Raw genomic sequence first — 25,803 nt, forward strand, 5'->3', positions numbered from 1 at the left:
GAGGGTGCGTGTGTCTTGCCACCCTGCAAAAGTGACCATTCTGCTAGGGACAGCCAACTGGTGTTGGGAACTGGAGTTTCGCGACGTCCCTGCTCTTTTCCAGCGCTGTGTCTGCATGTGCTGGCAGCTGAGGAGGTGATGCCTGGGCATGGGGAGGGCAGTGCGTGGGGAGAGGCTTTAGCTGGCTGCGCAGGGCAGTGGTGCTTGTGGGCACAGAGCGCTGCAGCCACGTATCAGAGGTCCTGGTCTTGCTCCTCCTGTTTGATACTTCATCAGGAAAAGATGCTCCTTCCTTTTATTCGATTTTTAATTAGCATCCCATAATTCTGGTGAGCAGCTTCCTCTGGCCAGTAACCTATTGGCACAGATGTAGGGAGGGGGAAATAATTGTGGTGCTTACCTCCGGTCGCCTGCTTTGCCTAGTTCTGCATGCTGCCCGCAGCCTACCTGCAGCCCTGAAGGTAAATCCTGCGGTGCGGCGGTGAGAAGGCTGGGGCTGGTTCGTGCCTCAGGAGATGTCCATGCTGTCCGTAACTTCCTCCCACTGCCAAATTCATGCTGAGCCCTTCCTTCTCCAGTCTCTGTTGGAGAAAATACTGGGAGGCAGCCCTGGGCTTTTCGTTTCTCAAAGGAGCCAGGTTGCTTTCTGGGCAGCTCTGCGCCTGCTCAGGGGGACGGGGAGGGGACACCTAGCCACCCTGGGAAGAAAGCCATACAAATATAACTTAAAATAAAACACAAGCTCTTCGATTTTGTTCCTTTTGTGCGTGGCAGTACTGGAACACCCTGCTGGCTTTGGCTGCTAATCCCAGCCTATTTCTCTTTTGACACAGGCCAATATAAGACTTGGATGCTGCAAAATGAATTCATAGCACAGTCTTCGTGGCTGGGCTGAATCTCACTAGAACAGGAAGGTGCTGCAGATCTGTCTTTTTTTGTCTGCCCATAGATGCATTTTGCAGCCCCCAGTCTTTTCTGACCACCCCACGCTCTCTTCTTTTCACACCCGTGCTTTTCCCGTCCCCAGCCCTCTCCTACGCATGCGGTTTGAAATGCTGGGAGCTGAGTTGCAGCAGCCAGAGCAGGGAAAATGATCCGCTCCAGCAGTATTCCATCTCGCTACAGCCTTGGGCTGTGGTGTCCACCCATGTCAGCTCCCCACCTGGCAAACGCTGTCAAACAGTGGGGCTGATGTTAAGCCTTGCTGGTGCTCCTCTGGGTCAAGAAGTGGAACAAGTGTGTGTGGGGAAGGGGTGCCCCTCTGTTTGGGGCACGGGCTGCCCCAGGGCCGTGGCAGCTCGGTGCAGATGCTCCGGTAGCAGGAGCAGTGGGCAGTTGTTTCTGCACCTCTGGCTGTGTCAGCTGAGGCTGGTGTGGCTGAGTGAGAAGGGACTTGGAGTGTTGGAGCGTGGCGGGCGGGGAGTCTTGTCACACATCACGGAACAGAAAAAAATCACTCTCTCTGTGCAAGGTGAAATTTTTGTACCAGGCTTCTCAGCAGCTGCTCACTTTTAATTACACAGTGCCTATTCCTCCTCTAAGACTTCGTTGCAGCGCAGACTGAAGTGCTGACCTCCTGCACTGCCGCTATGGCACTTGCACCCACTGCCTTGGGCGTGGGGGTGTCCCAGGGTGCTCTTCTGTTTGCTCCAGGATCTTGAGCAATTCATGCTCTCCGTCCCCTGCCTGGCCCAGGGGTCCCACAGTGAAGCCACCGTGGTTACATCTTTGGCTTCCCCTTCCTTTTTTCTTGCTCATGGTCACACCCTATGGCAGTGAGGCAGCGGCTGGGGAGCCAGGACTGGGCTCTGCTTGTGCAGCTTCACCCCCATGCCATCGCCCCAGGGCCCAGCCCGGCTTTCTTGCCCGCTGCTGCAGTGGGAGTGGCTGTTATCCTGCCTGGGTTTTGCACCCTGAGCATCACAGCAAAGTGTGCTTCAGCCGAACCAGCTCAGGCTGCTTCGGGGTTGCTCTGGAGAGAGGAGAGATGCTAAACATAGCTCTTCAAAAGCTGAGTGGTAGATAAGGTAGCAGCAATTATTAGACACCACTTTTGATCTCTTGAGAGCATTTTCTTCTCCATTTACAGTGAGGTTTGAGCGTTCTCTTGGGGATCAATTTATGCACTTTCATGATATGTGGCTTAAGTGTTAGAGGAAGAGTAGATGGGAGATCTGCTAGGGTGTTCCCGTTTTGACCTGTGTTGGGTCCTTGCTAAGGTTGCAGACCCCCAAGCTTGCCTCGCCCTCCCCACTTCCCTGCCTCACATCTCCCAGGACTATCCTTCCAGCGTATAGTCTCAGAGCATTGTGACAAAGAAACAGAGTTTTGTCTTGCTTTGTCTTCTCTTCCCCTTGGTCGTGTCACGCTGAAGTCAGTGTGTGATACCTTTCAGAGAGAGCTAGTGCATCACTACCAGCTCCTGAGTTAACCCACTGCAAATACTGCCTGGTGCTGTGCTGTGGCAGAGGATTTCTGGCCAAGTGAACGTGTTTTTTGTAAGAACGTGCCCTGAGGTCACAGTGACACAAACAGTCTTGCTGTTTCAGTGGCAGGTGTTTGCTGAGGACTGGAGTGGCTGTAGCTGTGCAGCCACACGCGCTGCAGGTATGCTGGGTGGTGCTCGGCCAAGGCAGGCGTCCCAAGCATCTTCTGCTAGAAGTGGGGATCCAGCTCCTCCGGGATGAGGCTGTGGGGCCGGGGCAGTACGGGAGTCTGTCTGTGCTGCATGAACAGGTGCTCTGCCTGCCAGGGTGACCAAGGCCGAGTGCCTCCTCTCCTGGATGTGGCACTTGGTGCAGAGCTGCTGCCAAAGGTGGCGGGGTGGGCAGCCCTCTGCCCTGCAGCAAAGGGGCAGCCTGGGGTGGGCTCATGTGTGGTGGGATACAGCGTGCAGCTGAGGGGAGGCCAGGTCAGTCCAGACCCTGTGGCTTAGGGATGCAGTCGCTGCGCTGAATGCTTCCTATGAAGCGCAGAGGGAGAGCGATGGACAGCAGGAGGTGTGGAGCTGGCTGAGACCCCCATGGCAGGAGCAAGCTCCTGGCAAAGCGCACGAGCGGAGCTTGCAGAGTGCCGGGCAGCCTGGGGCCTGGGAAAGGCGGTGAAGGGCGCTGTGCGGGCGCTGCCAGCCCTGCAGCTGAGGGCGGCCTTTGGACCTGCTGCGGCTGGGGAGGAGCCGTCTTTCCTTCCAGGCATCCAGAGGCTGCTGCAGCCCTCCTTGCCTTGCTGAGCTAATCTCCCTGATTTGTAAACATTCTGTTTTGCACAGCCTGGCCTCTGCAGGCAGGTGGGAGCAGGTTAAAACAATCCAATTTTTGCCTTTCCCTTGCCTCCCTCCTTCTTGTGGGCTACAGAGGGGCTGCCATCCCACCTGGGTGCGCTCTGTGTGTGTGTTGAGCTTTGGGTGTTCTGCTGCGGCGTGGCTCCTCGGGGCAGATTCCTGCTCTTGGCAGCTTGCTCTGTGGTGAGGCTGGGGGGGGTCTGTGTGCACTGGGGTGTGCAGGCAGGGCAGGGGGAGCCTGCTGCTGAGGCTGGCTCCTTCCTCGCATCCCTTGTGGAGCACGTTTCCAAACCGCTCCTCTCTCTGATGGAGGCTGATGAATTCTTCCAGTGATTAGGAGCCGTGACAGTCTGCTCAGAGCTGCTCTCACAGGGGGTTTGTGACAGATTAATGAGTCTTTTAAGATGATGTTTGATTTGCAAGAGTGACTTTGATGTTTTAGACCCAAGAACAAGATGCTTTCAACACCTCCCTGCTCCACCCTGCCCAGCGCACCCCGGGTACTGCCTTCGCCTTGCTCACTGCCATCTCTCTGCCTCCAGCATGTGATTTTGCTTTTAGATCTTCCAAATGATCAACTTTTTTTCCTTGCTGCCCACCCCTCCTGAACCCCAGTTATAGATGGTGTACTCGGCTCTCCTCCTGCTCCTCCTTTGTCCACGGTGACCAGTGCTGCCCAAATTGCTGGTGTCAGCCCTGCGAGGTGCCAGGCTGCCTTTCCTGGGGGCACAGGGGCTGCAGTGCTGACTGCTCTGCCACTGCTGCTCGCATGTTAGATTTCATTTTTTTATTTTTATTTATTTATGTATTTATTTATTTATTATTTCACTTTTAAAAAGTGAAGAGTTTTTTTCAGGCAGCTGGGCTGTATAAAAGGTTGTGGCTGGTGATGGCCATGTTTCTGGGCTTCCCCTCGCTGTCTCCCCAAGGGACACGGTGGCATGGATTGTGTTTGGGGGTGCTGAACTACCACACCGTGGCCTCACGAGAAGATGCCTGGTTTCCCAGAGATCTCTGTCACACATAGAGCTGTGCAAGCAAGATCCTTGGAGAGCTGAGAGCACCACAGAGGCTTCCAAACTGGGTAGTGGATGCCTACTATTCTCTCAGCTTCTTAAGGACCTTCCATCCTTAGAACGTGTTGGCTTGAAAACTTTTAAAGTGGTTTGGGGGCTTTTTCTGGAGAAGTTCTTGTGGCTTTGTGGACCACAGATTTGCAGCTGCAGTGTAGCTGACCTCCGCAGCTAAACTGTGGAAATACAGATGTGCCCAATCCTGACGAGCGAGGAGGGGTGCTGCCTTCCCCATCCCCTTTGGTCCTGGAGGGCTGTACGCGGAGGTGCTGGCAGTGCCTTTAGCCCCTGGCCTGCTGCTGCTTGGTGAGGCTGACTGCAGCTTTCCAGACCCACGTTGGTGCCATTGCGTGAAGTCCCACGTTGTTGGCAGGGACGGGGTATGAAGTGGGTGATGATGGGCAGAACTGGGGCTCGAGGACTTGGTGCTGGCGTGTCCCTGCAGCTGCCCTGGCTGCGCTGGGGGGTAGGGGCTCTAAGCAAAAGTGCCCGGGTTAAGCGGTGTGGTGTTACTGACACACGGTTTGTGCTCCTTTCCCAGGAGAGCCAGTGCCCATCTCAGCGTGGCCTGGGGGTGCCGGGTGGCCTTTAGCCAGGGCTGTGGGGTGGGCACCCTGGCTCTGCTGCCGGTGCCTGCCTGCGGCTCTCCTGGCCCTGCAGCCGAGGCCTCCGAGCAGGGCAGGCGGCTCCTGCTCCCTCACCGAGCCAGCCCTGGCTGATGCAATTAATATTGATGGCAGGGAGGGTGGGCCTGGGAAGAGGAGTAAATGTGCACAGGCGAGAGTCTGGGCTGGAGCGCCAGCCTCACCGATCTCCATGGCAACGGGCATCTCGCGCTCATGCAGAATTAATGCTGGCCTTCGCCATCCTGACACGCACACCGCGCCGTCCCTGGGGCCTCGCGTTTCCCTCTGCTCTTTTGGCACAGGGAAGCCCCCAAAGCGGCTCTGCCCTGCTCATGGTGCACCAGCGCTGTCCTGGCGTAGAGCAGGCCTGCTCAGGCTGTCCTGGTGGATCCCTGCCCCTTCTCCGGCAGGGGGGCTCAGCCTCGGCACCCGGGATTTACTGTGCAGGCACCCTCGCCCCGTGCTGTCAGGCGTGCCGGCTGCGGCTCTGCTTGTGCTGCTTGTCTCATGGCGGAGGAGCTGTGGATGGCAGCTCCCCCAGTAGCCCACTGGGCTCCAAGGGTGCTGTCTGGTGCTTCAGGTGGCTTCTTGCTGGCTCCACGAGGGTGGCTTTGCCTCTCTAGTGTAGGTATTTAACAAGAATTGGGACAGGACAAGTCACTAGTGACACACACCCACACACACCCAGGGGCTGAGTGGGGAACGGTGGTAGGTGGGACGCAGAGGTGCACATCAGCTCAGTGCCCATCAGTGTGCGCGTTAGGGGTTAAATGATGTATTGGAGCATCACAGGTTGTTCCCTCAGCTGCCCAACCTAGCCAGGTCAGGGCTGCTCTCCACTCTGTATTCCCCAGTCCAGTCTGCTTTAAACAGCTTTTGCAGGGGAGCACCCACCACTTCCCAGAGAGTGTTTTTAATCCAGTAGTATTAGATTAAAAGGCAGCCACCTTGCACGTTTGGCACGGACATCCTCATTCTTCAGTTTCAGGCTCTTCCTGCAAACAAGAACGCCCAGTGCCAGCGGTTCAGCTCCCAGCAGGTCCCCAGAGGCACCGGTTGCCCTGACCTTCCTGGGTGTTCTGCAGGGAAGTGTCTCGTCTCCTGTCTGCAGCCCTTGCTGCAGGGACTTATGGCTGTGTCTGTCCGGAGCACACTGCGTGGCTTCGTGCGTTGTTAGCCTTTCCTCTCTCCTACCCCTTCCCTGTCACTGGAGACACTTTAAGCCATGAAACCAGGTACACCCATCCCCCCTCTCATCTCCCACCCACGAGCTGTTAATCGAGTTTCTGGCTGTGCTTTTCTGATTGTTTTTCTCGGCCCGTTTGGAGAAGGGATGGACTCCCCTGGGATCTGGAGCGGGTCCAGGCTGGCAGACGCACGTTCTGCCTCCAGCAGGCAGGCTTGGCTGGGGAGGGGGGAGCTGCCAGGAATCGCCTGCGCGTTTTCCCGGCGTCCCCCTCTTCTGTGGGTGCTCAGGCCCCCCAACCCCTCCTCCTCCTCCTCCTCCTCCTTCTTCTCCCTTGGCAATATTCTTGCTGAGGAGGAAGCTTCGGTCCTGGCGGGGAGGAGCCGTGAGCCCACCCAAGCCCCTCTGGGTGCTGCTCTCGGTGGCCGGGGCGCGTGGGCAGGCAGGCGACGCTGCAGAGGGCCTGGCAGGGTGCAATAAGCAGTCGACAAGCTGCTCCAGTAGCATTTTTTTCTTTTCTGTACAGTGGAAAAGAGCAATTTTGACATTACATTTATGATTATTGTTATTAAGCTGGAGAAACATTTTCACGTGAATGTTTGGGGCTTATTAGGTAGAGCTCTTCACCTCAAGATCTCAAAGCACTTGACGAAGCCAGCTTGTTATTAATCCCTACTACTTATATTGAGCTACTTAGCTACTGACACTGGGGGTTTGGTGATTATTGTTATCTGTATTTTTTGTAAACGGGAGAACCAAGGTGCAGAACTGGGTGGGGGGGCTGAAGCTGGAAGCTCTGAAGCTGGAAGCAGAAGCTGGTCCCCATCCTCCCTGCCTGCAGCTGGCTGCTCTTTCCCTGCTGCTTGTCCTCACTGCTCTGGTCCAGGAGGCTCGGAAGAAGGCCGGTATGGATTGAGAAGCTGGCCTAAGAGCGCTATGTGGAGCACTTGGTGCAAATGGTGGCATGGCCACAACTGGCAGCTGAGAGAGAAGAGGAGGGTGCTGGCTCCAGGCTGGGGTGTGCAACTTGAAGCCTTGGCTGCTGCTGTTTTTAGGGTGCAGGGGACTGAAGGAGTGTACAGGGCAAGGCGCTGAGGGTGTGCGTGGGTATGGAGACAAGGGGTTGCTGAGGCACAGGGCAAGCCTTCTGCATACGTGTATTGTTACGGGTGCTCACTTGGTGGAATAGTCTCGCCAGCTCCTGCCTGGGAGCGCTCTGGGACAGGCCAGTACATGTGTGTGTGCTGTGCAGCATCTTCATTTTTCCCATTCTCTTGGGCCCAGCTGAAGTGGAGCCTTAACTTCAACAGCAGTCTTCTCCCAGTCTTCTCCCAAGCTGCCTGCAGCCTTGCACCAACTCCTGCAGCTCTCTGCAGAGCAGAGCCACATGCAGCTCATAGCCATTCTCGTGGTGGCTCTGGCCCTCCCTGCTGGGCACAGTGGAGCTGCCCTATTCTCAGCTGTCCTTACAGCCGTTTTGGGCATCTGTGGGCGCTGTTGGATGTGAGGAGGTGGAGCTGGTGCCATCTGCCCTGGCAGCTACTCGTGGAGTACCAGCCACCTGTGCCTGCACAGCCTGCCCAAGAAGATGCTGAGCTGAACCTTGGCAGGGGCTTCCCTGGTAATGAAGCATCCCACTCCCTCCCTGGTGCTAATTAGGGGGCTGCCTGAGAAAGTGTCATGGATGGGATGGGAGGTTTGGATCTGAACCGGTGTCGTTACACCTGGTGCAATGGGTAGTCGTTCTTTCTGCAGGAGCAGCTTGGTTCTGATGAATGCCAGCAGCTCTTGGCCCGGACCGCAGTGAGAAGGACTCTGCAACCCTGACTCTTGCTCTTCCCACCCCAATTTCAGCTGCCAGCATGGATAGGCTTCCAGAAGCTCCTCTCAGCTTGTTATCTCTCTCCTTTCCCTTTTTCTTCACTCGTGGTTTATTGGTACCTGCCTTTCTATGTGTTGGTCTGGAGAAGCACCGGCAGGCTGGGGAAGGTGTTTCCATAGGTGACTGTCACTTGGTGGCTGTGCGTGGCTGGTGCACCTGCCCTGCTGCCTTTTGGGAAGAGCCATCCCTCCTTGCCCCCCAGTATTTTCTGCAAACACCCCACACTGTGAGCCCCCCCACCCCACCCCAGGCCAGCCACATCTGCCCTGTAGGCAGTTGTGTGGTTTAAGGGGCACCACAGTGGCACCCAGGTTCACTCCACCATCTGCCCATCTCTGGAGGGGCAGGAGGCAGCTGGCAGGCAGGCAGAGGCCACCCCTGCTCCAGCTGTTGTGGGATGGGAGCTGCCCAGCACGGTCCTGTTGCCTGTTGGAGAATGCAACTACATGTTCTCCAGGCTGAGGCACTGCTCTGACCTTCTTCCCCTCTGGGCTGTTCAGAGGAGAGGCCAGAGCACTTTGCTGTGCCCCTCACCTTCCCCAATTAGCCAGAGGCCAGGAAACCCTCATTAGCATCCCTTTGTGCTCTTTACCTTGAACCAGGCAGTCACTGCAGGAGTGATTCGGTCAGAGCATGGTGTACCTGAGCTGGAGCCGAGGCTCTGAACCCAGTCAGGTCTTTCCCCTATCCCTGATCTCTTCTAAAAGCCTTTCTTGCTTTTGCAGGCTCGGTCTGGGGCTGCTGAGACGGCTGTGTCCGCCCATGGAGTCGTGCTGACTCAGTTGTGGCGGGAAGCACAGTGCCATGAATTATTTGTAGCAACACCTTTTGCTTTTCTCCTCCTCTACAGGAGGTGCACATTTTTATTATTATTGTTGTTGTTATTGTTATTTATTATCCTGGTTTTGCTCCAGTGCTGCTAAGAGACACGGAGAGGCTTGGCTGGTATTCAGCATGGTTACAATAAGCCCAAGCCCTCCCTTTTGTTCTGTACAGCTTGCTCGAGTGTTGTATGGATACCTCACTTTAGCTGTTTCTCTCCCTCGTCTTCGGTGGCTCAGGAGGTTTGGGAAAGGTCAGCTCCTAGCTATAGCTTTTTTCTGCTCCAGATAAGTGCTGCTCTCATTGTTTGCCAAATGCCTTGCTGTGCCTCATCTCTGCAGCACTAGGATGATTTAACCAGAGCCGTGGTTTGCTTTAGATATAGTCTGCTCTCTGACCTTGCTGCACAGCCTTGCCATGTACTTTGTAGGCAGTTTTGGAGCACAGTCTTGAACAGGCTCTGAGAGATCCCATCTCCCCTCTGCAAGCGGGGAACAGCACAAAAGGCTGCAGCCCCCACCATCTCGAGCAGGGGCTCCATCTGTTGCAAGCTCATGCTGACTCTGGTTTGCCGCTGCCTTCCAGCGTCCACCCTGCAGAGATGCCTGTCCTAGCTGGCTCAGAAGCCTCCCGCTGCAGCGTTGCTGTGGATAAGGCAGGTTTCGGGCTTGATTTTGACAGAACGCTGCCCTGGTATGTCTGTTGAGTGATGCAGAAGGCACACTGGTAGGAAGATGTGTGGTCGCTGTGCTGGTGATGTTGTGCAGGTGTCACTGGAGGGGCAGCAGGCAGGCAGAGCCCTGGTCCCTTCATGCGCCCCTGGTCTCTGGGGCTTGTTCCAGGCAGGTGGGCAGCCAGATCATTGCCTGGCTGTGCTGGCGAGCACCAGCTCTGTGCTCCTGGCTGCCCCATCTCATCTCAAGCTTCATGCTTGTCTCATCTCTTTGTTGTATCGTGGCCTGATGCCCAGCAGAGCAGGGCCCAGCCCCTGGGCACCTGAAGTAGCAGCAGTGCTGGGAACAGTGGTCTGCAGCCCCTCACTTGTGGGGTGCTTTGGATAGCACGGTCTTCACCAGTGCTGTCAGGAATCAAATTTAAGAGGTCTTTGTACTTCTGTATGCTTTATGTGCTGCATGGAATTTGTTCAGGCTGTCACATAGAAGTGTTAGGACAGGAGTGCCTCACTTATTGCTGCCTTCTGTCCACACCCAGCAAAGCAGCTCTGCACGGGGATTGGGATGTGGAGGGCTAGTCAGTGCCAAGTACCCTGGAACTGGGCTGGTTGGCTCTTCTTTTTGCTTCTAACTTCCCAGATTTTATTCCGTCTGCGTCAGTGATGGTTACCCTTCTTCAGTCCTCCCAGGTAAAATTAGAGAAAGACAGAGAGAGATGTTGGGGAAGAAGGAAGCTCCCTTTGAATTTCATCTTTTGCAGAGCTTGCTGGGTTGCATCATCTTAGCAGGCATAATAAACATGTTTCATCTCCTGGGTCTGGCAGGGGAATTAAGGCATTTTATTTTATTCTTGTTGGTGTTCTGAGCTTGCATCATTGAACTGCATCCCAGCATTGGATGGGTGAGTTTTCAAAATCATCTGCTGTGAACAAATAGGCTTCTTCCCCAGCAGCAGCAGCAGCGATGATTAGAAGTGAAAAAAACTTAACCAATCTGCTTGTCACAATTTGTTTCTGGTTTGAAGCATTTTTCATTCTTGCTTTGTCTGCTTCTTGGCCCGATCAACAAAACTCAGCGAAGCTGGGTCCTCATCCGCAGGAAGGACCAAAACCTGGTGTTTGGGGGTTGCACCCCGCCATACCATTGCTCTCCATCCTGCCCGTGCGTCCGCAGGGCAGCCGGGCCATCCCTTTGAGTCGGAACGAGCTCTGAGGCACTGTGGTGTGCAGGCTTCTCTCCCAGGGATGGAGCTTGTTGGAAGGGAGTGGGAAGGTGTCTGTCAAACAGCGATGCTGTAAAAGCTCACTTTTACAACATTCAGTTGATGTGGAACAGGAGGGAAATAAATACCCTTTGTGTCATCTCTTTTGCTCGCATATTGGGCTATTGTGTCCCTAATGTGTTTATGAAATACAGTTCTGGGGGTAAGGATAGATGGAAACTTCAGTTCTGATAAAATATCAGTTTTCTTTATGTGGTTCAACCCCAGTAACTTTATAATACTTTGTGGCCTTTTTGTCATGGCTTTTATCACTTCAGATTAAGAGATTCTTAAGTATATGTGGGCAAAAAAATTACAGGGAGAATCACTTCAGAGGTGCCAAGACCCAGTTTGGCTCCAAATCTGAATGAACAATTAAAAAAGTTTCTTTGAAGAAATGTCAAAACCATGAACAACGTGATAATTCCTCCAGAAGAGCCGTCCAGCGCTGAGAGCGTTTTCCTGTCGGGTCTGCAGGCTGGGTGCTGGGTGCCCGGGAGGAGGAGCGGGCGGCAGGGCACCAAAGGCAAAAGTGCCGCTGCTGCCTGAGCTGGGTGGGAGGGAAAATGCACCCAAAAATAGCACCAAGGGTCTTAGGACAGGCTTTTTGATGTGCGTGGTGCTGCCCTGAGTTGGGTCCCACTGGAAGCTTTCTCAGTTTGGGTGGAACCAGACTTGGGCTGACCGTTCACTTCAGAAGCTTCTGCCTGGGATGTGTGAGGCTCCATTGCCTTGGATGGGTGAGGCTCCTTTCCCGTACTCGGGGCAAAGGACAAGAACAGAAGACCTCAAAAAAGGAGAGCGCTGTCCCTGTCATCTGCTTGGGAACCCGGGACATGCTTCCTACCTTGGTTTCCCTATCTACGGGTGTGCTGCTGGACCTGGGCTGGCGTGTCCTGAAGGCAAGTGCCTTCAGATGGGCGCCTATCCCCGCTCGCCTTCAAGCAGGCACCTGATGGAACTCCACTCCACGCTGCCTCTGCATCCTGCAACTGCTGCATGCACCAGCTGCCTGCCCTCGGCTCCCCTCCCCTCGCCTTCCCTCTGTAGGTCTGATCTCTTAAGGCAGCTCCACTTCTGCCCCCCCTGCAACTGGCAGCTGATTATGCACTACACAGTTACACTTCAGCTCCACAGACCTGCGCCTCAGGGTGGGGGATGAATCCCCACTTGTCCTGCATTTCACATTCCTCACTCGCACACCTCCCCTGCACCCTCTAATCTCAGAGCTCAACACACTTATCTGCATTTTTAGGGGGAGGAGGAAAGAGAGAGGAAGAGCAGCAATGGAAAGAGCAGGAGAAACTATCCTGAACGCTTCATAAAAATGACGAATTGCTTTTAGATATTGGGCGGGAGAGAAACAGAGTTCTTTTTTATTTGATGATATTAGTCTCTTAGTGCGCGTCCTTGCTGTGCATATGAGCTCAAAATCTCAAGGCAGTCAAAGGCAAACGCCTGGGAATTGAAGTGTAAATGAGCCACTGTCGAGCATTTTATTTTGCTTTTATGATTTCTCTTTCATTATGTAGGTCAGTCTCCACTTCCAACGTATGCTGTGTGCGTAGGAGAGCGTGGGGCAGTCAGGTGTGCCGGGGGGTGGCAGGGGTGCCGCTGCACGTGGGCGCAGTGGCGGTGCGGTGGGTGCCGGTGCAGGGACCGCACTTGGCGCAGCAGCTGTGCATGCAGGGCAGTGCAGCGTGCGTGCGGTATGTGCCTGACCACCTGCGCATAAGTACCTGCCCAGTGGCACCAGTTGGGAGTGGAGGGCTGTGCCCATGGCTTTAACCACTGGGCAGAAAGCTCTGGCATCTCTTGCTGTCGCTGTCTCACCTGCAGACAGTGAGTCCAGAGACACCTGTCTTCTCCCTTCCTCCCTCCAACTGAAGAATTACACTTCCTACCGCATTAGCAATTCAGATGCTGAACTGGTCTGTGCTGGCTGTTCTGATTAGTGGATGTGATAAAGAGATTTGTGCATCTCCTTCAGAGAGACACAGCCATGTGATTCGGCTGCTTTGCATAAACGGCAATGAATAAAGCAGCGTCTTGTGTGGGACAGGTCATGACGTTTTCTTCCCTATTCCTTGACTTCCCTTTCTCTTGCTGGTTAGCAGAAAACATGTGTTGTGAAGGACTCACAAGGGCTTGAGCAGAAGAGCCTTGGACAGAGCAAGTGCTTTCTGGAGCCCTGGGGATGCTCCTCCATGTCTGTAGTGGAGGGTGGAGGGGTTGGAGGCACCTCCCTGGCCATGAGCTGCACTTGGTCCTCCTGCTGTGGTGCAGAGCTGGTGACAGACCTTTCTTTCTCCAGTTCATGCTGGCAATAAGCGGAACGGGCAGCCTGGAGTGAGAAGAGGCACAAAGGAGGCAAGAGGGCTGGCCATGGGTTTGTTAGCTCCTTTTGGACCATGCTGTAGCCCAGCCTCTTTCCTCCCTGTCCTCGCGTGGGATGAGGGTGCCTAGCACTTATCCTGCCTCACCTGGCTGCTCTCAAAGGGCAGCATTGCTCAAGTCACTCATCCACATGGGATGGGAGCGTGGTGCCTGAGGGCAGAGGGTGCTGCTTTCCAGGACAGCCTCCCTTCAGAGGAAGCTTGCTCTGGGTCACAGGCTTTACCAACCCCACTGTTCATGTTGTCCTTCCCCATGGCCTCCGTGCTGTCTGCTCCGCACAGTAGAGGCACAATGGAGCAGGTGCTGAGGTTGCTGGTGCCTTTGCTTCATACCCATGCTCTGGGCACAGGTGGGAGATGGGGGCTCAGGGCGCAGCAGCCCTGACAGGGCAGACCCTTCTTGTCGGGCACAGCTCAAATACTGTAGGGGGACCCAACTTAACTGCCTGGTTCCTGGCAGGCAGCGAGAGGCAGCGTGCTGATACGATGACATCCTTGCCATAAGCCAGGAAAGGACCTTGCTGTGCCTAGAGCATCCTCCTCTCGCTGGCACTATCCTTGCAGTCCTGGACACCCAGAGGGCTGCAGCCCCTCTCTGAGCCTGAGTGGTGTGAGCAGCTCTGCTGGGGAGAGGGGGGAGGCCTGGGTGGGTGCCTGTACCCTGGTGCTGGTCTGCACCCCTCCTGTTTGCAGAGGAGCAGCCATGGCTCACCTGTCTCTCCATGTGTGTGTGCCCACAGCGTGTCGAGGGATGCTGTGTGGGTTCGGGGCGGTGTGCGAGAGGAGCCCCACTGACCCCTCCCAGGCCTCCTGCATCTGCAAAAAGACAGCTTGCCCTGTTGTGGTGGCTCCTGTCTGCGGCTCTGACTATTCCACCTACAGCAACGAGTGTGAGCTGGAGAAGGCTCAGTGCAACCAACAGAGGCGGATCAAAGTCATCAGCAAGGGACCGTGTGGTGAGTGCAAGGGCAGGCTTCCCTGCTTTCAGGAGGCAACTGTGTGAGACCAGGGAGACTTGTCCTGAGCTCGTGTCATCACTGTGGTGCTGGTGTCGTCCTGTGGGATGGGGACAGGTCTGATAGGAAGGGACACTGAGAGCGTCACCAGCTCTGCCTTGCTCATCAGCGGAGTTTAATAAGCAGGGAGACCAGTGATCAAAGGCCATTCAAGAGGTGTGTGGCAGCCCAGTGGGGAACAGTCCTCTGCCTCGGGCAGCTCTGCCTACTGCCCCATGCTGCTTTCCCGGGGTGGGTCACGTCTGCCACAGCTAGAACTTGGAGTTGGAGGGACCAGGCATATGCACAGGCCGGGTGGGCTGATGAAAGCCCTTCCCCAGCCTGACATTCACCAGCTGTGAGCACGGAGCTGTGTAAATGAGACCCCAGTCTCCTCATCTCAGAGTAAATTAATTTGACCTTTCTCTCATGTGGTGCTCTGGCTTGCGATAAATGTGCACCCAGCACTCCTGCTGGGGCTCTTGTCAGAGAGGAGAGAGTGCCGAGTGATTTATTTAAAATAATAATCATTAAAAAGTGACGAATAAAGCGGGGGGGGAAGGCAAAAAAAGCTGGCAAATAAGTTTTGGCCCTTCCCTGTCAGTGAGGAAATTGCTCCTTGAGCTCTTCCTCTAATTATGGTTTGCAGGAGATGCCTTAAGGACCCTTGTTTTGCTTGTTTGCTGAAGCAAGAGGCTCTCGGAGAGCATGTGCAGGGAAGGGAGCTCACAGCAGTGAGGCTGAGAGGTTTGGAAAGGAGGGGCTCTGCCTGAAGTGCCAGGTGGGGCGTGAGCTCCCTTCCTCCCGTGCTGTGGGTTTGGGGCTGATCCTACAGCCTCATGATCCTGCCTGCCTCCACGGACATTGGGGTGGATGAGCTCGCTGCTCAGGACCAGGTACGTGGCACTGGCTCCAGCATCTGCTAAAGCTGATGGAAGGTCATCCATCACCATTGTGTACGTTCCTGGGCACCTGGAGGGACTGGGGCTGTCTAGGTAGATATTGTGGTGTGTCAGGCTTACTTGTCCTGTGAGAGAGGCGAGCGGGAGAGGGCAGCCCAGGGGCATGGCTTGCTGTGCTCACACCTCTGCTGTGCCCCCTTCTCTCTCCTGCAGGCTCCAAGGACCCCTGCACAGAAGTGACCTGCAGCTTTGGCAGCACATGCGTCCGCTCCACTGATGGCCAGTCGGCCAAGTGCGTCTGCCCGTCGTCCTGCAGCGGCATGCCCGAGAGCACAGTGTGTGGCAGCGACGGCAAAGACTACCGCAGCGAGTGCGACCTCAACAAGCATGCCTGCGACAAGCAGGAGAATGTTTTCAAGAAGTTCGATGGCGCTTGTGGTGAGTCCCCTGTCTCACTGAGGGTATTGCTTTTTAAAAACGTTTCCCTCTGCATCAGGAGCATTGAGGGCAAACGAGTGGGAAATGGCAAGGACTGGGGAGAAAAGCTTGCCCGCACGCCTGCTATCATCAGCTCAAAAATGTGGGCTGGGCAGAAGAAGGTCAGCCTGTGGGTGGTGGCTTCTGAAACTCGGACTAAGCCAGTGCTTTCCCTGTAGCATTTGGCTGTGGGTGTTTCTGCTTGGGACCTACTGACCTAGAGAGGAGTTGCAACATCTGTGCCACCTCCTTTCCCTCCTGCTGCTTCCCCTGGCTGGAGTCCCCCGGCTGCTGCTTTTGGCAAGAAGCCTGCTGCTAGCTGGCGTCCCAGGGCTTGCGGGCAGGCAGCTCCTTCTAATTAAAGGAGCCCGCCAGGCACAGATCCCAGGGTGCAAACACAGTCCTGCCACTCTGAGGATGGCTTCCTCTTTGGCTAATGGTGGCTGTGGATACTGGTAATTAAAAGCAACTGTATTCATTAGGAAAACTGTGAGATCAGCCAGGACACGTGCCAGACCAGTGTTTGTCCCCAGGGGAAGGAGTGTGGGAGTGTGTTTGGGCAGGCTGCAAACCTGGAAGAGCTTTTAATTGTGCTTTTAGTGCTCAAGTCCAAGTAGGGCGAGATGGGTGCAAGTGGGAGGTGCAAAAGAGGTGATGGACCCTGATGCTGAGTGCCTCAGGTTTCTAGGGCAGAGAATAGGCTTTAAGCCTCACTGCTTCTTTGAGGTTCTCCTGATTTTAGCTGGGCATCAGCAGAAACTCAGGCAGTCTGGGTTGAGTGGCTGGGCTACAGAACCCCAAAATACTTGAAGGTATTTGGGCTCTAGGGCGTATGCCCTAAGGCTTGAGGATGTACTGCAGGGTAGGAGAGAGGGTGGGAAATGATCGTTACAGGCAGAGCACATCTCAAATATCCTCATCATGCAGTCCCTGAGGTGTGTCTGTGCATCTGCCTCATCCCCAAGCCTCGTGCTGCAGTCCCCGTTTCCTCAACTGTGCCGCATCCCTGCCCCACTACAGCAGCCTTATTTACGCACAGCTCCCTGAGCCCACGCGAGACATTCTTGTGATTTTGTTGGCATTTGTAGAGGCCTCCAAGGAGGTAACACATCCCTGCCTGTCTGCTGGTGTGACTGCAGGGCAGCAGTGGGCATGGGCAGCTCTTGCCCGAGGGGGAATGAGAGATGGATTGGGTAGGTCCTGCAGGAGCTCTTTCATCTGCTTCGTTTCCATGAGTACTGTGTGTGCTGAAGTGGGCAAAGCAAAAGACTTCAGCTGTGATCCTGTCCTAGGCCAGCCTTCTCCAAGGGATGTGAGGGTGGTGGAAAGGGATTTTCCTCACCTGCTTGCAAGAGACTGGAAATGGGATACCTGTTTCCTCCCCTCACCAGCCTGGGACTGTGGTCAATGCAGGGATTTCATACTAGTAGGATTAAAGGGTGTAAACACTGGGTCATGTTTATGCAATTGTAGACAATGAATCAGCACTCTCCAGGTACGGGCTTGGCAAGGAGGAGAAAAAACTAGGGGAGAGTAGGGATTAGAGAACAGTCAGCACCTGTTTTGCCCATGCCTTTGATATGCTAATGTGCGCTCAGCTCATCAGAGAGGATGATCTGGATAAACCCAGATTAGAGCAGTGGGAAAAGGCAGCATGCGGCCCTGGCTGCCTTCAGGGCTCTTCCAGCACTTCGGGAAGACTGGAAGGGAGAGTGGGAGGAGTGGGATGGGAGTACCAGGCATCCTGCAGTGCCCAGTGAGCTTGGACTCGGTAGGTTCACCCGGGTTGGGGGAGAAAGCCCTGTCCCCTTGGCAGAGGCGATGTAGGCAGCTCAGGAGGGGGAAAAAAGGCAGAGCTCTTCCCATCCAGCAATCACTTTGGAAAGGGCATGTGTGCAGCTCAGTAAAGAATGAGTCCCTAGGTATGCAGAGCCCTACAGATGTCCAGTCTCGAGGAAGAGGTAGGCACACGCTCAGTGCCAGTGGGGAGGGTCTGGAGGCTCCCAGGGCCAGCAGGTGGGAGGAGGGCAGGCTGGGAACCACTGCACTGGGCAAGATGTGAGTGTACCTAACCATCTGCTCTACCTCTGTGCGCAGACCCTTGTAAAGGCATCCTTAACGACATGAATCGTGTTTGCCGGGTGAACCCCCGCACCCGAAGGGCGGACCTTCTCTCCCGCCCTGAGAACTGTCCCCCAAAGAGGGAGCTCGTCTGTGGTGACGATGGGGTGACTTATGACAACGAGTGCATGATGGGGCGCTCAGGGGCCATCCGGGGACTGGAGATCCAGAAGGTGCGTTCAGGGCAGTGCCAGCATCAGGGTAAGTACCTCTCTGCTTCCTGGGGAGCAGGAGCATTCGGGTTGCTGACCTTCCCTGCTGCTCCATGCCATGTTCTTGGCAACGCGAGTATACCCCCTTCCCCTGTCCCCGGGGTGGGTGCAAGCGGTGCTGTCCTCTCTCCTCCCAGACAAGTGCAAGGGCGAGTGCAAGTTCAATGCTGTCTGCCTGAACCGCCGCGGCACCACGCGCTGCTCCTGTGACCGCATCACCTGCGATGGTGCCTACCGGCCTGTCTGCGCCCAGGACAGCCGGACCTACAGCAACGACTGTGAGCGCCGGAAAGCTGAGTGCCACCAGAAGGCTGCCATCCCAGTAAAGCACAGTGGACCCTGTGGTAAGCACTGGTGCCACCGGGCTGGTTGCCCGCAGGAACACTGGTACCCCCGCACCTCTCACTTCCCAGCCCCAGCAGCCACTTTAAGCCCAGCCTGCATCAGTCCCTTCTGTGCAGGCTGTGGTGCTCGCGTTGATGCTGGAAAGCTGCAGGTAAGTTGTGAGCAGGGGCTCACCGTCTGAGCAAGCCACAGGCTCTCTTCAGTCTTGCGGCTGACAAGCCCTGGAGATTGGTTCCTCCCTGTTCTTTTTCCTTCCAGCAGTCAGCAGCCCTCGTGTGTGTGTGTGTGTGCGCGCACGCGTGTGTGTTCCTCCTTGGTCTTGTCTCTGTCTGATGTGCTCAGTAACACGGGGAAGAATCATTTGTGTTTGAACAGTACCAAACTGTCTGTGATGTCCAGCTGGTTTCTCTCATTCACCGCCATGACCAGGTGCACATTCGCCACCACGCAGTTCCTGCACAGCCCACGCCATTCATGCCTCCTCCCAGGGTAGTGCCAGCCCCCAGCTCCTTCCATGCTCCCCCTCCATGCCTGCCCGCTTCTCTCAGCTCCAGGTACACTCCGTAAGGAACTCCTCCCAGCGCGCCTGCTCTCTGGAGGTCTCACCATGTCTTTGTCTCATCTCTGGGAGAAGCTTTTGACCGGGGTGTATGTGATAGGATGGGGCTTTGGGTCCCTAGGATGTTGGGAACGTCCAGTTTAAAAATTACTGCACAGAAACTGAAGGAGGTGAAACACGCTCACTGGATTGATTTGTATAGTTGGAAGGACTGTTCATTTCAGCTCGAATTGGTTTTACTAGATCTAGAACTGTGTCCTATTATTTTAAGCTGATGTTTTATAAGGTATCACTGTATCAAACCTTCTGAAGTACTTGAAAATTAGGCCCCATGTTGCAGGTCTGTTTTGTTGGCTTTGTGCTCCTGCAGTAGGTTTTTAATGCTGCCAGGCCCAGCTGCTTGAAAACTCGTCAGGCTCCCAAAATCACACTCATTATAATCACAACTGTTGTTTTTAATCATCGGTTTCATTGTGTTTCTGCTGGTTGAATGATGAGGAGTCAGTTCCCCAAGTTCTTCCTACAGGGAGGGCAAGAGGCACCTTCGAGTCCCCCGTCCGCCCGGGCTGCGGGGAGCCGGTGCCGGATGGCAAGCCGGAGCCTTGCCGGGAGGGCCTGCACGCCGCCAGGCCTGGCTCTGGTGCTGCCCTGCGCGCCACTGTGGAGCTGTGCTGGCGTCTGACCGGCCTCGGGGGCTGCTGCTGGCCCGGCGGGCTGCCCTGGGGCAGGGGCCCGGGGCAAAGCGAGGGGCCTGTGGCCGGGCCCTGAGGCAGCTCTGGGACCGAGGGGCCAGGAGGTGGTTGTTTGCAGCTGGGTGGCCGGGCCCTGGGTTCTCTGCAAACCTTCCCCTCTGCCTCCTCTAGTCAGGTGCTTGCTAAGGCTTCCCGAATTTCTGGGGTGAGCAGCGAACTCGTGCCGCTAGTTACCCTGCTGTCAGACATGCACCAGCTCCACCATGATCAGTGGAGTGAGGCCAGTGGACAGCAGGATATGGTCCCTGTGCATCTGCCATTCCTCTCGCCATCTTCCTCTCTTTTATTTTAGCTTCCCTCCAACTTCTCTTCCCCCAGGCGAGGACTGCACATGCACATGTCTGCTTTCAGGGCCTGCCTCCTTGTGGGGTAGGAGCAAACTAAGCTCGCAGTCTGGGGGAAGTAAATCAAAGCTGGGGCTCGGTCTGCCAAAGCCTCAGATTTCAAAGTCCATGTGACAGCACCAGGCAGCCCTGCAGCAAACCACCATGAGGCGTGGACAAGCCTTTGGCCACCCATCAGCTTAGGAAAGCATCTCCTCCCTGAGCTCGGTGCTGCCCTTTGGAAATGAAGCACGTCCTCCTCTGTGTCACCAATTCAGACTCAGTGCGAGGTGGGAAACAGATTTAGAAACGGGGATGGGGTGGTGATGTTGCTTGCCAGACTGCGTGTCAAGACAGGTCTTCTCAGCATGAGCACTGCTGGTGGTGCTGCCTTCTCTCCTGGCTGGCTGCCTGGCCGAGGCTTCCTCGGTTGCAGGGTGCAGTTCACCGGCACCGGCTGGGGCAGGACCGTGGTGGCAGTGGGTGAGGGCAGGGGCCGAGGGAGCTACCGGCTCTGCTGCATCCAGCACCTGGGGCCGGGAGCTGTTCATCCATGCCTCCATGCTGTGGGGATGCAGGAGATGCACACAGCTGGGGAAAGGAAGGGAATGAAAGACAGGCTGTTAGTGTGGTCGCAGTGTTTTAATGTTTCACAGGTACCTGTCTAATGAACTCTGAGCTCTGCTGCTGTCTTTTCCAGTAGCAAGGCAAAGGAGACAAAGCCAAACAAAACAGTCCAGGCCGTGTTTTTGGTCCTTCTCTACTTTGACACCATGATGGTGCGGCTGAGAAAGAAGGGATGGGATGAGACCAATGTGGACAGGAGGTGGAGGGAAGGTGTCTAGTTGCATCTGTCTTTTCCTCCCTGCCTCTCTCTGCTCTCTCCCCTCCCACTCTCTTTCTCCCTCCGCTCTCTCTCTCTCTCTCTCTCTTCCTTTTTCGTCTGTGTCTTGTGTTTTACAGTGTTGCCTGTTTGGAGGAAGGAATTGTGTCCTCGCAGCACCCTTCTGCTCCCTACCCGGACATCTCTGCTAGGAGGTCGGCTTTCTCCCCTTCTCCGTAGCCAGTGACAGTCCTGGCCTCTTCTCACTGCTCCCCACCTCTCTAGTTTTGCTTGAGAGCCCCTGGGATGGAGAGATTGCCCTGGGTTTGCTCCCATCCCTCGCCCCAAACACTTCCTGCTGGAATGGAAATGCCTTGCAGTGCAGTGGGGGTCTTGTCTGATGCTTGCTGTGGCTTGACCCTTCGAGGCAAATGAGAGTGGGAGCAGAGGTGGGTGCTGTGAGCCCCCTACTCCTTAGCAAGCCCCTCTTCATCTGATATGTCAGTCTGGACTGCTCCTGATTGATCTTACCTCTCCTTTTGCCCCCAACTAACCCCCCTTTCTTCCCCACCTCCTCCTTCCCAGAGACTTTTGCCTGCCTGGGACTGTGATGCTTGTCCCTTTGCTCTCTGTAGTGTGTGTCACGCTTGTCTGTGCTGGTCCGGTGGGCAGGGGCTCTGCAGGGATTGCAGCTCCCCTCCCCAGTGCCCAGCAAAGTGCCCCGTGTCTTTTGCAAGCACTGAGGAGCTGTCTGTGCTCAGATGTGGTTTTTCCCTAGGAATACTCCCGTGTCCCTGCGGAGCTGGTTCCGGAGCCCACTGGGTGTCATGGGCACAGGTCTATGGGGCGTGATGAGTTATAAAGCAGCTTCAGGCCTCTTCTCCATAGCCATCCACAGGCGGGGCTTGCAGGAGAGCTCAGTGTCCCCTGGTCCCAGGGCTTGGTTAGGTTTCTGCAAAGCGCGGCAGCAGGTGAGGGATTGTGCCCTTGAATCAGAGCACAGAACGAGCATTTTGCTTGCTCTGTGCCTTGGTTTCCCTGCCTACAAGATGGAGAAGGGCCAGGAATCAAAGCAGGTCTTGATTATAGCACAGCCTAAGGTCCTCGCTCGGTAGGTCCTCATTATATCCACCCACATGAAAACTGGTGCCAAAATCCCCATTGACGTCTGCAGGTGCCCAAGGCTGCATGCAAAATTTCACAGGCTGAGATTCAGGCTGTGAAGGAACTTCATGTGCTGCATCTCTGCAGGTTTGCCTGCTTGAGAAAGGCAAGGAATGTCAGGGTAGTGTTCTCCATCACGCCTGGCACCTCCCTGCACTCTCACTTACTACTCCCTTGCTCCCCAAGACAGGAATGTGAATTCAGATTTTACATGAGCCTCAAGCCTAGCTCAGTGCATCCTTACTGCCTAATTGTGGCCAGCAGAGGTGTTTCTCCATGCAAGCGTAGGTCTCTGTGTGTTTAGGGGACACGGTTATGGTACAGGTGTTCTTTTAAAAAGGTGAAACAGAAGCGGGAGATGTGAGCAGCATCACAGGGCTGAGCACAGCAGGGAGTGGTTCCTGGTCCTTGGGAGCTGCTCTCAAACTTCAGCTGCAGGGAAGTTGGGAATACAGTTGAAGAGGCTGGGTTGAAGTAGTGGCCGTGTCCCTGAACTTGTCCCCCTCTTCCCTGTTCCTTTGCAGACCCTGTGCTCTTAAGTTTTGACTTGGTAGGTGTTTAGAGCCAAATCCAAAATCCAGGCTTGCCTGTGTCCGTGCTATGGGCCATTTCCTTGCTGGTTGGCAGCATGCAGCCAGATTCCTGAGGGCTCAAGCCTTGCTCTTGCTCTGCAGATATGCCGCCTTAGTCAGAGCAGGGGAGGAAAACCAGACCTGTTGCCCCGTGCCCTGTGCCATGCCAGCAGGCTCTGGAGGGCTTTATCTTTCCCACCGCACCCCGGCTTCGTGCCTGCCTCGCTGTTTGGTGTTGGTGGGGGGCTGCGCTGTTTGCCTGTTGCTTCCATCTCGTCTTGCTCACATTGTCTGTTCCCCCCATCCGTTTTGTCATGTGTCCTTGTCAGTGTTCAGTGCGGATTAAATCTGTGTCCTTTCCTTGCCCCAGGTCCTCAGGGCTTTTGTCTTGAGGCACAAGAAGGGGTTGCTGGGCAGTGCTGGGTCTCTCCCCAGCAGCTCAGCCGGTCCTGTCTTTTAGCTGCCTGGCTTGGCTTCTGGATGGTGGGGGGTGTTCCTGGAGAGGCATGCCTGCCTTCAGCGAGCAGGCTGGGAGCCGGCTGGAATTGCAGGACTTTCCCTGCGAGCAGTTGCAGAGCTGTACTAGGGAGCCGAACGCAGCCTCTTCTCTTGGCTGTCACCGCCAGGCTTGGCTGCTCACCTCGTCACTGCCAGGCATCTTGCAGGGAAGGTGCCGCCTGCTCGGCTGACTTTGATTAAGCAGCTCCAGATTGTGAGCAGAGGGGACTGCTGCCTCTCAGCCTGCAGCCCATGCTGTGGGGCATTGCCCGTCCCCAAGCAAGGGCACCAGGTCTCTTCATCCTGCCGCACAGCAAGCTCCCTGGCCTTTCCAACACCAGCTTGCAAGAGGAGGGGAAGGGAGCCGAGCTGCTGAGGGGAGGGACAGGCTGTGTGGTGAAGCCAACCGCAGGTGTCCTCTCCAGCCAGGTCTTCCTGGGCATGGCCTCAGCGGGTATCAGGATGAGCTGTTCAGGGGACAGAATGATTCTGAGGATGTGGGCCTCAGTGATAGGAGCTATCCCTGTGTGAGCTGTTTGGCTACTGAGGGTTCGGCAGCCGGTGCCAGGTCCTTGTGATGATGTCGCGAGTGTCCTGGAGGCATCAAGGCCTGTGTGGAGGAGGGCTGACTTTCTGCTCCCTCCTGCCCTGTCCTCTGCCACAGAGCTGGTCATTCCGATCTGGCTTCACAGGCAGGCTCACGTCACCACTGCTGCCTGGGAAAAGGAAGTGCTGACTCCCCTCCTGGCAACAAGGGACCTCAGTCTGTGTTGCCCTCCCTCAGCACATGATGCTTGTTCTTGTTGCTGGCTGTGAGCTGCTGGGGAGACCCAGGCATTGGGGTTTGGTGCAGAAACCCACAGGGCTGATCTTACCTCAGGCCAGCCCCTCGGGGCGGAATGTAGCTGGGATGAAGATGGGGCAGGGGAGATGAGGCAGGGTTCCTCTTCGAGGTGTGCAGGGAGAAGATCTTGTGCCTGCTTCCCATCCCTAACCTCTGCCAAGCATGGGGAAGATGCTGAGCCAGGCATGTTGGGACGGCATGGAGGGTGCAGGGGCTGGGCAGTTGCCGACGCCAGGAGCTCTGTGCATTTGCCACAGCTTGGGGGAGGCAGGCGTGGACCTGAGGCTGGGGATGCTGGCATGCCTTGCTGTGCACAGTGCCCTGTGGGAGCTGAGGAAGCAGCAGATTCAGACCGGTGCCTTTCCCTCCTGTCCCCTCTGCAGACCTGGGCACTCCCAGCCCGTGCCTGAGTGTGGAGTGCACCTTTGGGGCCACGTGTGTGGTGAAGAACCAGGAGGCTGTGTGCGAGTGTCAGCAGGTGTGCCAGGGCCGCTACGACCCCGTGTGCGGCACCGACAACCGCACCTATGGCAACCCGTGCGAGCTTGACTCCATGGCCTGTGTCCTCAAGAGAGACATCAAAGTGAAACACAAGGGGCCTTGTGGTAAGAGCCGATCTCGGGGGGTTCCTCGTTCTCGTGCTGTTGGCCTCAGCCTGTGTTTGCTTGGTGGGAGCAGACGATACCTGAAACATGAGTGTGGCCCTGGCCGTGGGGAGAGACGCCTTTGGGTTGTATTTGTGCTTTGACTGCTGCCATGGATCGGGAGGGCAGGAGGGAGCCTGCTGGGCTCATGCGATGCCTGTTTGGTGTGTCAGGAAAGCCAGTGGCTCCTCATGCGGGGTGTGCAGCGGCTGCTGCCTGGGGAGCTCCTTTTCCCACTGTCTGGTGGGTCAGAACCAAAGCAGGCTCAGTGGGAGGATGTGAGGAGGGAATCCGGGAAGGAGCCTGACCACTGCCTTCCCACCGAGGGACGCAAGGCAGCGGAGAAAGCCTTACGTTAAGGCAGGTGTGAGTTGCCTCTCTGTGCAAGCCAGCCCTGGCACTGCTGCCTGCACTGTCCCCTGACCCAGCAGACCTTACCCTGTAAGCTGCCCTGGTGAGGAGGTGGCTAGGTCGGAGGCACAGGATGAAGTAAGCTCCCCCATGGAGCAGGCTTCATCCTCTTCCCTAGCGAGAGCCCGACTCGGACCCACACGCAGCAGTTCCATCTGCAAGCGTTCTCTTTGTGCCAGCACAACTTTGCCAGTCAGAAAGTGTTTGCACACAGGCACAGCCTGGGCTAGCTGGGTTCTCCCAGGACAAAATCTGCCGGGATGTTCAGGTAGGGAAACTCATGGCGGTTTTGTCAAAATACAGTCTTTCTGCCCCTAACCTTCAGGCTGGGTGTCAGGAGCTGTTGCCTGTCTCTCCAGCTAAGGCTGGTGTGTGTGGCATAGCAGTGCCCCTGCCAAAGCTAGGCTTGATACCTTACAATCACCATCCCTGGAAGTGTTTAAAAAATGTGTAGATGTGGTACTCGGGGATGTGGTTTAGTGGTGGGCTGGGCAGTGCTGGGTTAACGACTAGGCTTGGTGGTCTTAAAGGTCTTTTCCAACCTAAATGCTTCTATGATTTCCCCACTGAGCTGCCACTGTGCAGTCCTGCTTGCAGTCCTACATGCTCATGAGCTGTAAGGGCTTTGAGACAGCAGAGAAAAGGATGACCCTTCCTTCAGAGGAGGAAGATGCCATCCAACCTGAGCTCTCTGCTGCAGCGTAGCAGAGGGCCTAGTGGGATTCAGGTCAGAAGAAAATGCCTGTACCAACTCCACGCAGTTACAGGAGAAAGGATGCAAATACCTCAGCTATTGGGCACATGCACTTGAGTGCCCTGTAGGAAAGAAGTGTCCTTGTCTGCACGCAGGCTGCCTCGAGCAGCCCCTCCCGACCTGCAGAGGCCAGGCATGGCTGCAAGCTTTGTGCTGTAGATAGAAACCTCCTGGCCAACAGTCTGCACAAGCCAAGCAGGGGGTTGT

At 55.8% G+C, this 25,803-nt stretch overlaps 1 protein-coding gene across 3 annotated transcripts in view; it reads left to right on the plus strand.

Moving 5' to 3' along the window:
- AGRN (agrin) overlaps positions 1-25,803 on the plus strand; it is a 128,875-nt gene that overhangs the window by 67,506 nt on the left and 35,566 nt on the right. For all 3 annotated transcript variants that reach the window (XM_055800000.1, XM_055800001.1, XM_055800002.1), the window contains 5 exons: positions 13,941-14,156; positions 15,311-15,535; positions 17,672-17,896; positions 18,045-18,251; positions 24,171-24,392. In XM_055800000.1, the coding sequence (XP_055655975.1) occupies positions 13,941-14,156; positions 15,311-15,535; positions 17,672-17,896; positions 18,045-18,251; positions 24,171-24,392 (1,095 nt within the window). The remainder of the gene's footprint in view (positions 1-13,940; positions 14,157-15,310; positions 15,536-17,671; positions 17,897-18,044; positions 18,252-24,170; positions 24,393-25,803) is intronic.

This window comes from Falco peregrinus, chromosome 3 (genome assembly GCF_023634155.1).
Source record: "Falco peregrinus isolate bFalPer1 chromosome 3, bFalPer1.pri, whole genome shotgun sequence".
NCBI classification, from domain to species: Eukaryota; Metazoa; Chordata; class Aves; order Falconiformes; family Falconidae; genus Falco; species Falco peregrinus.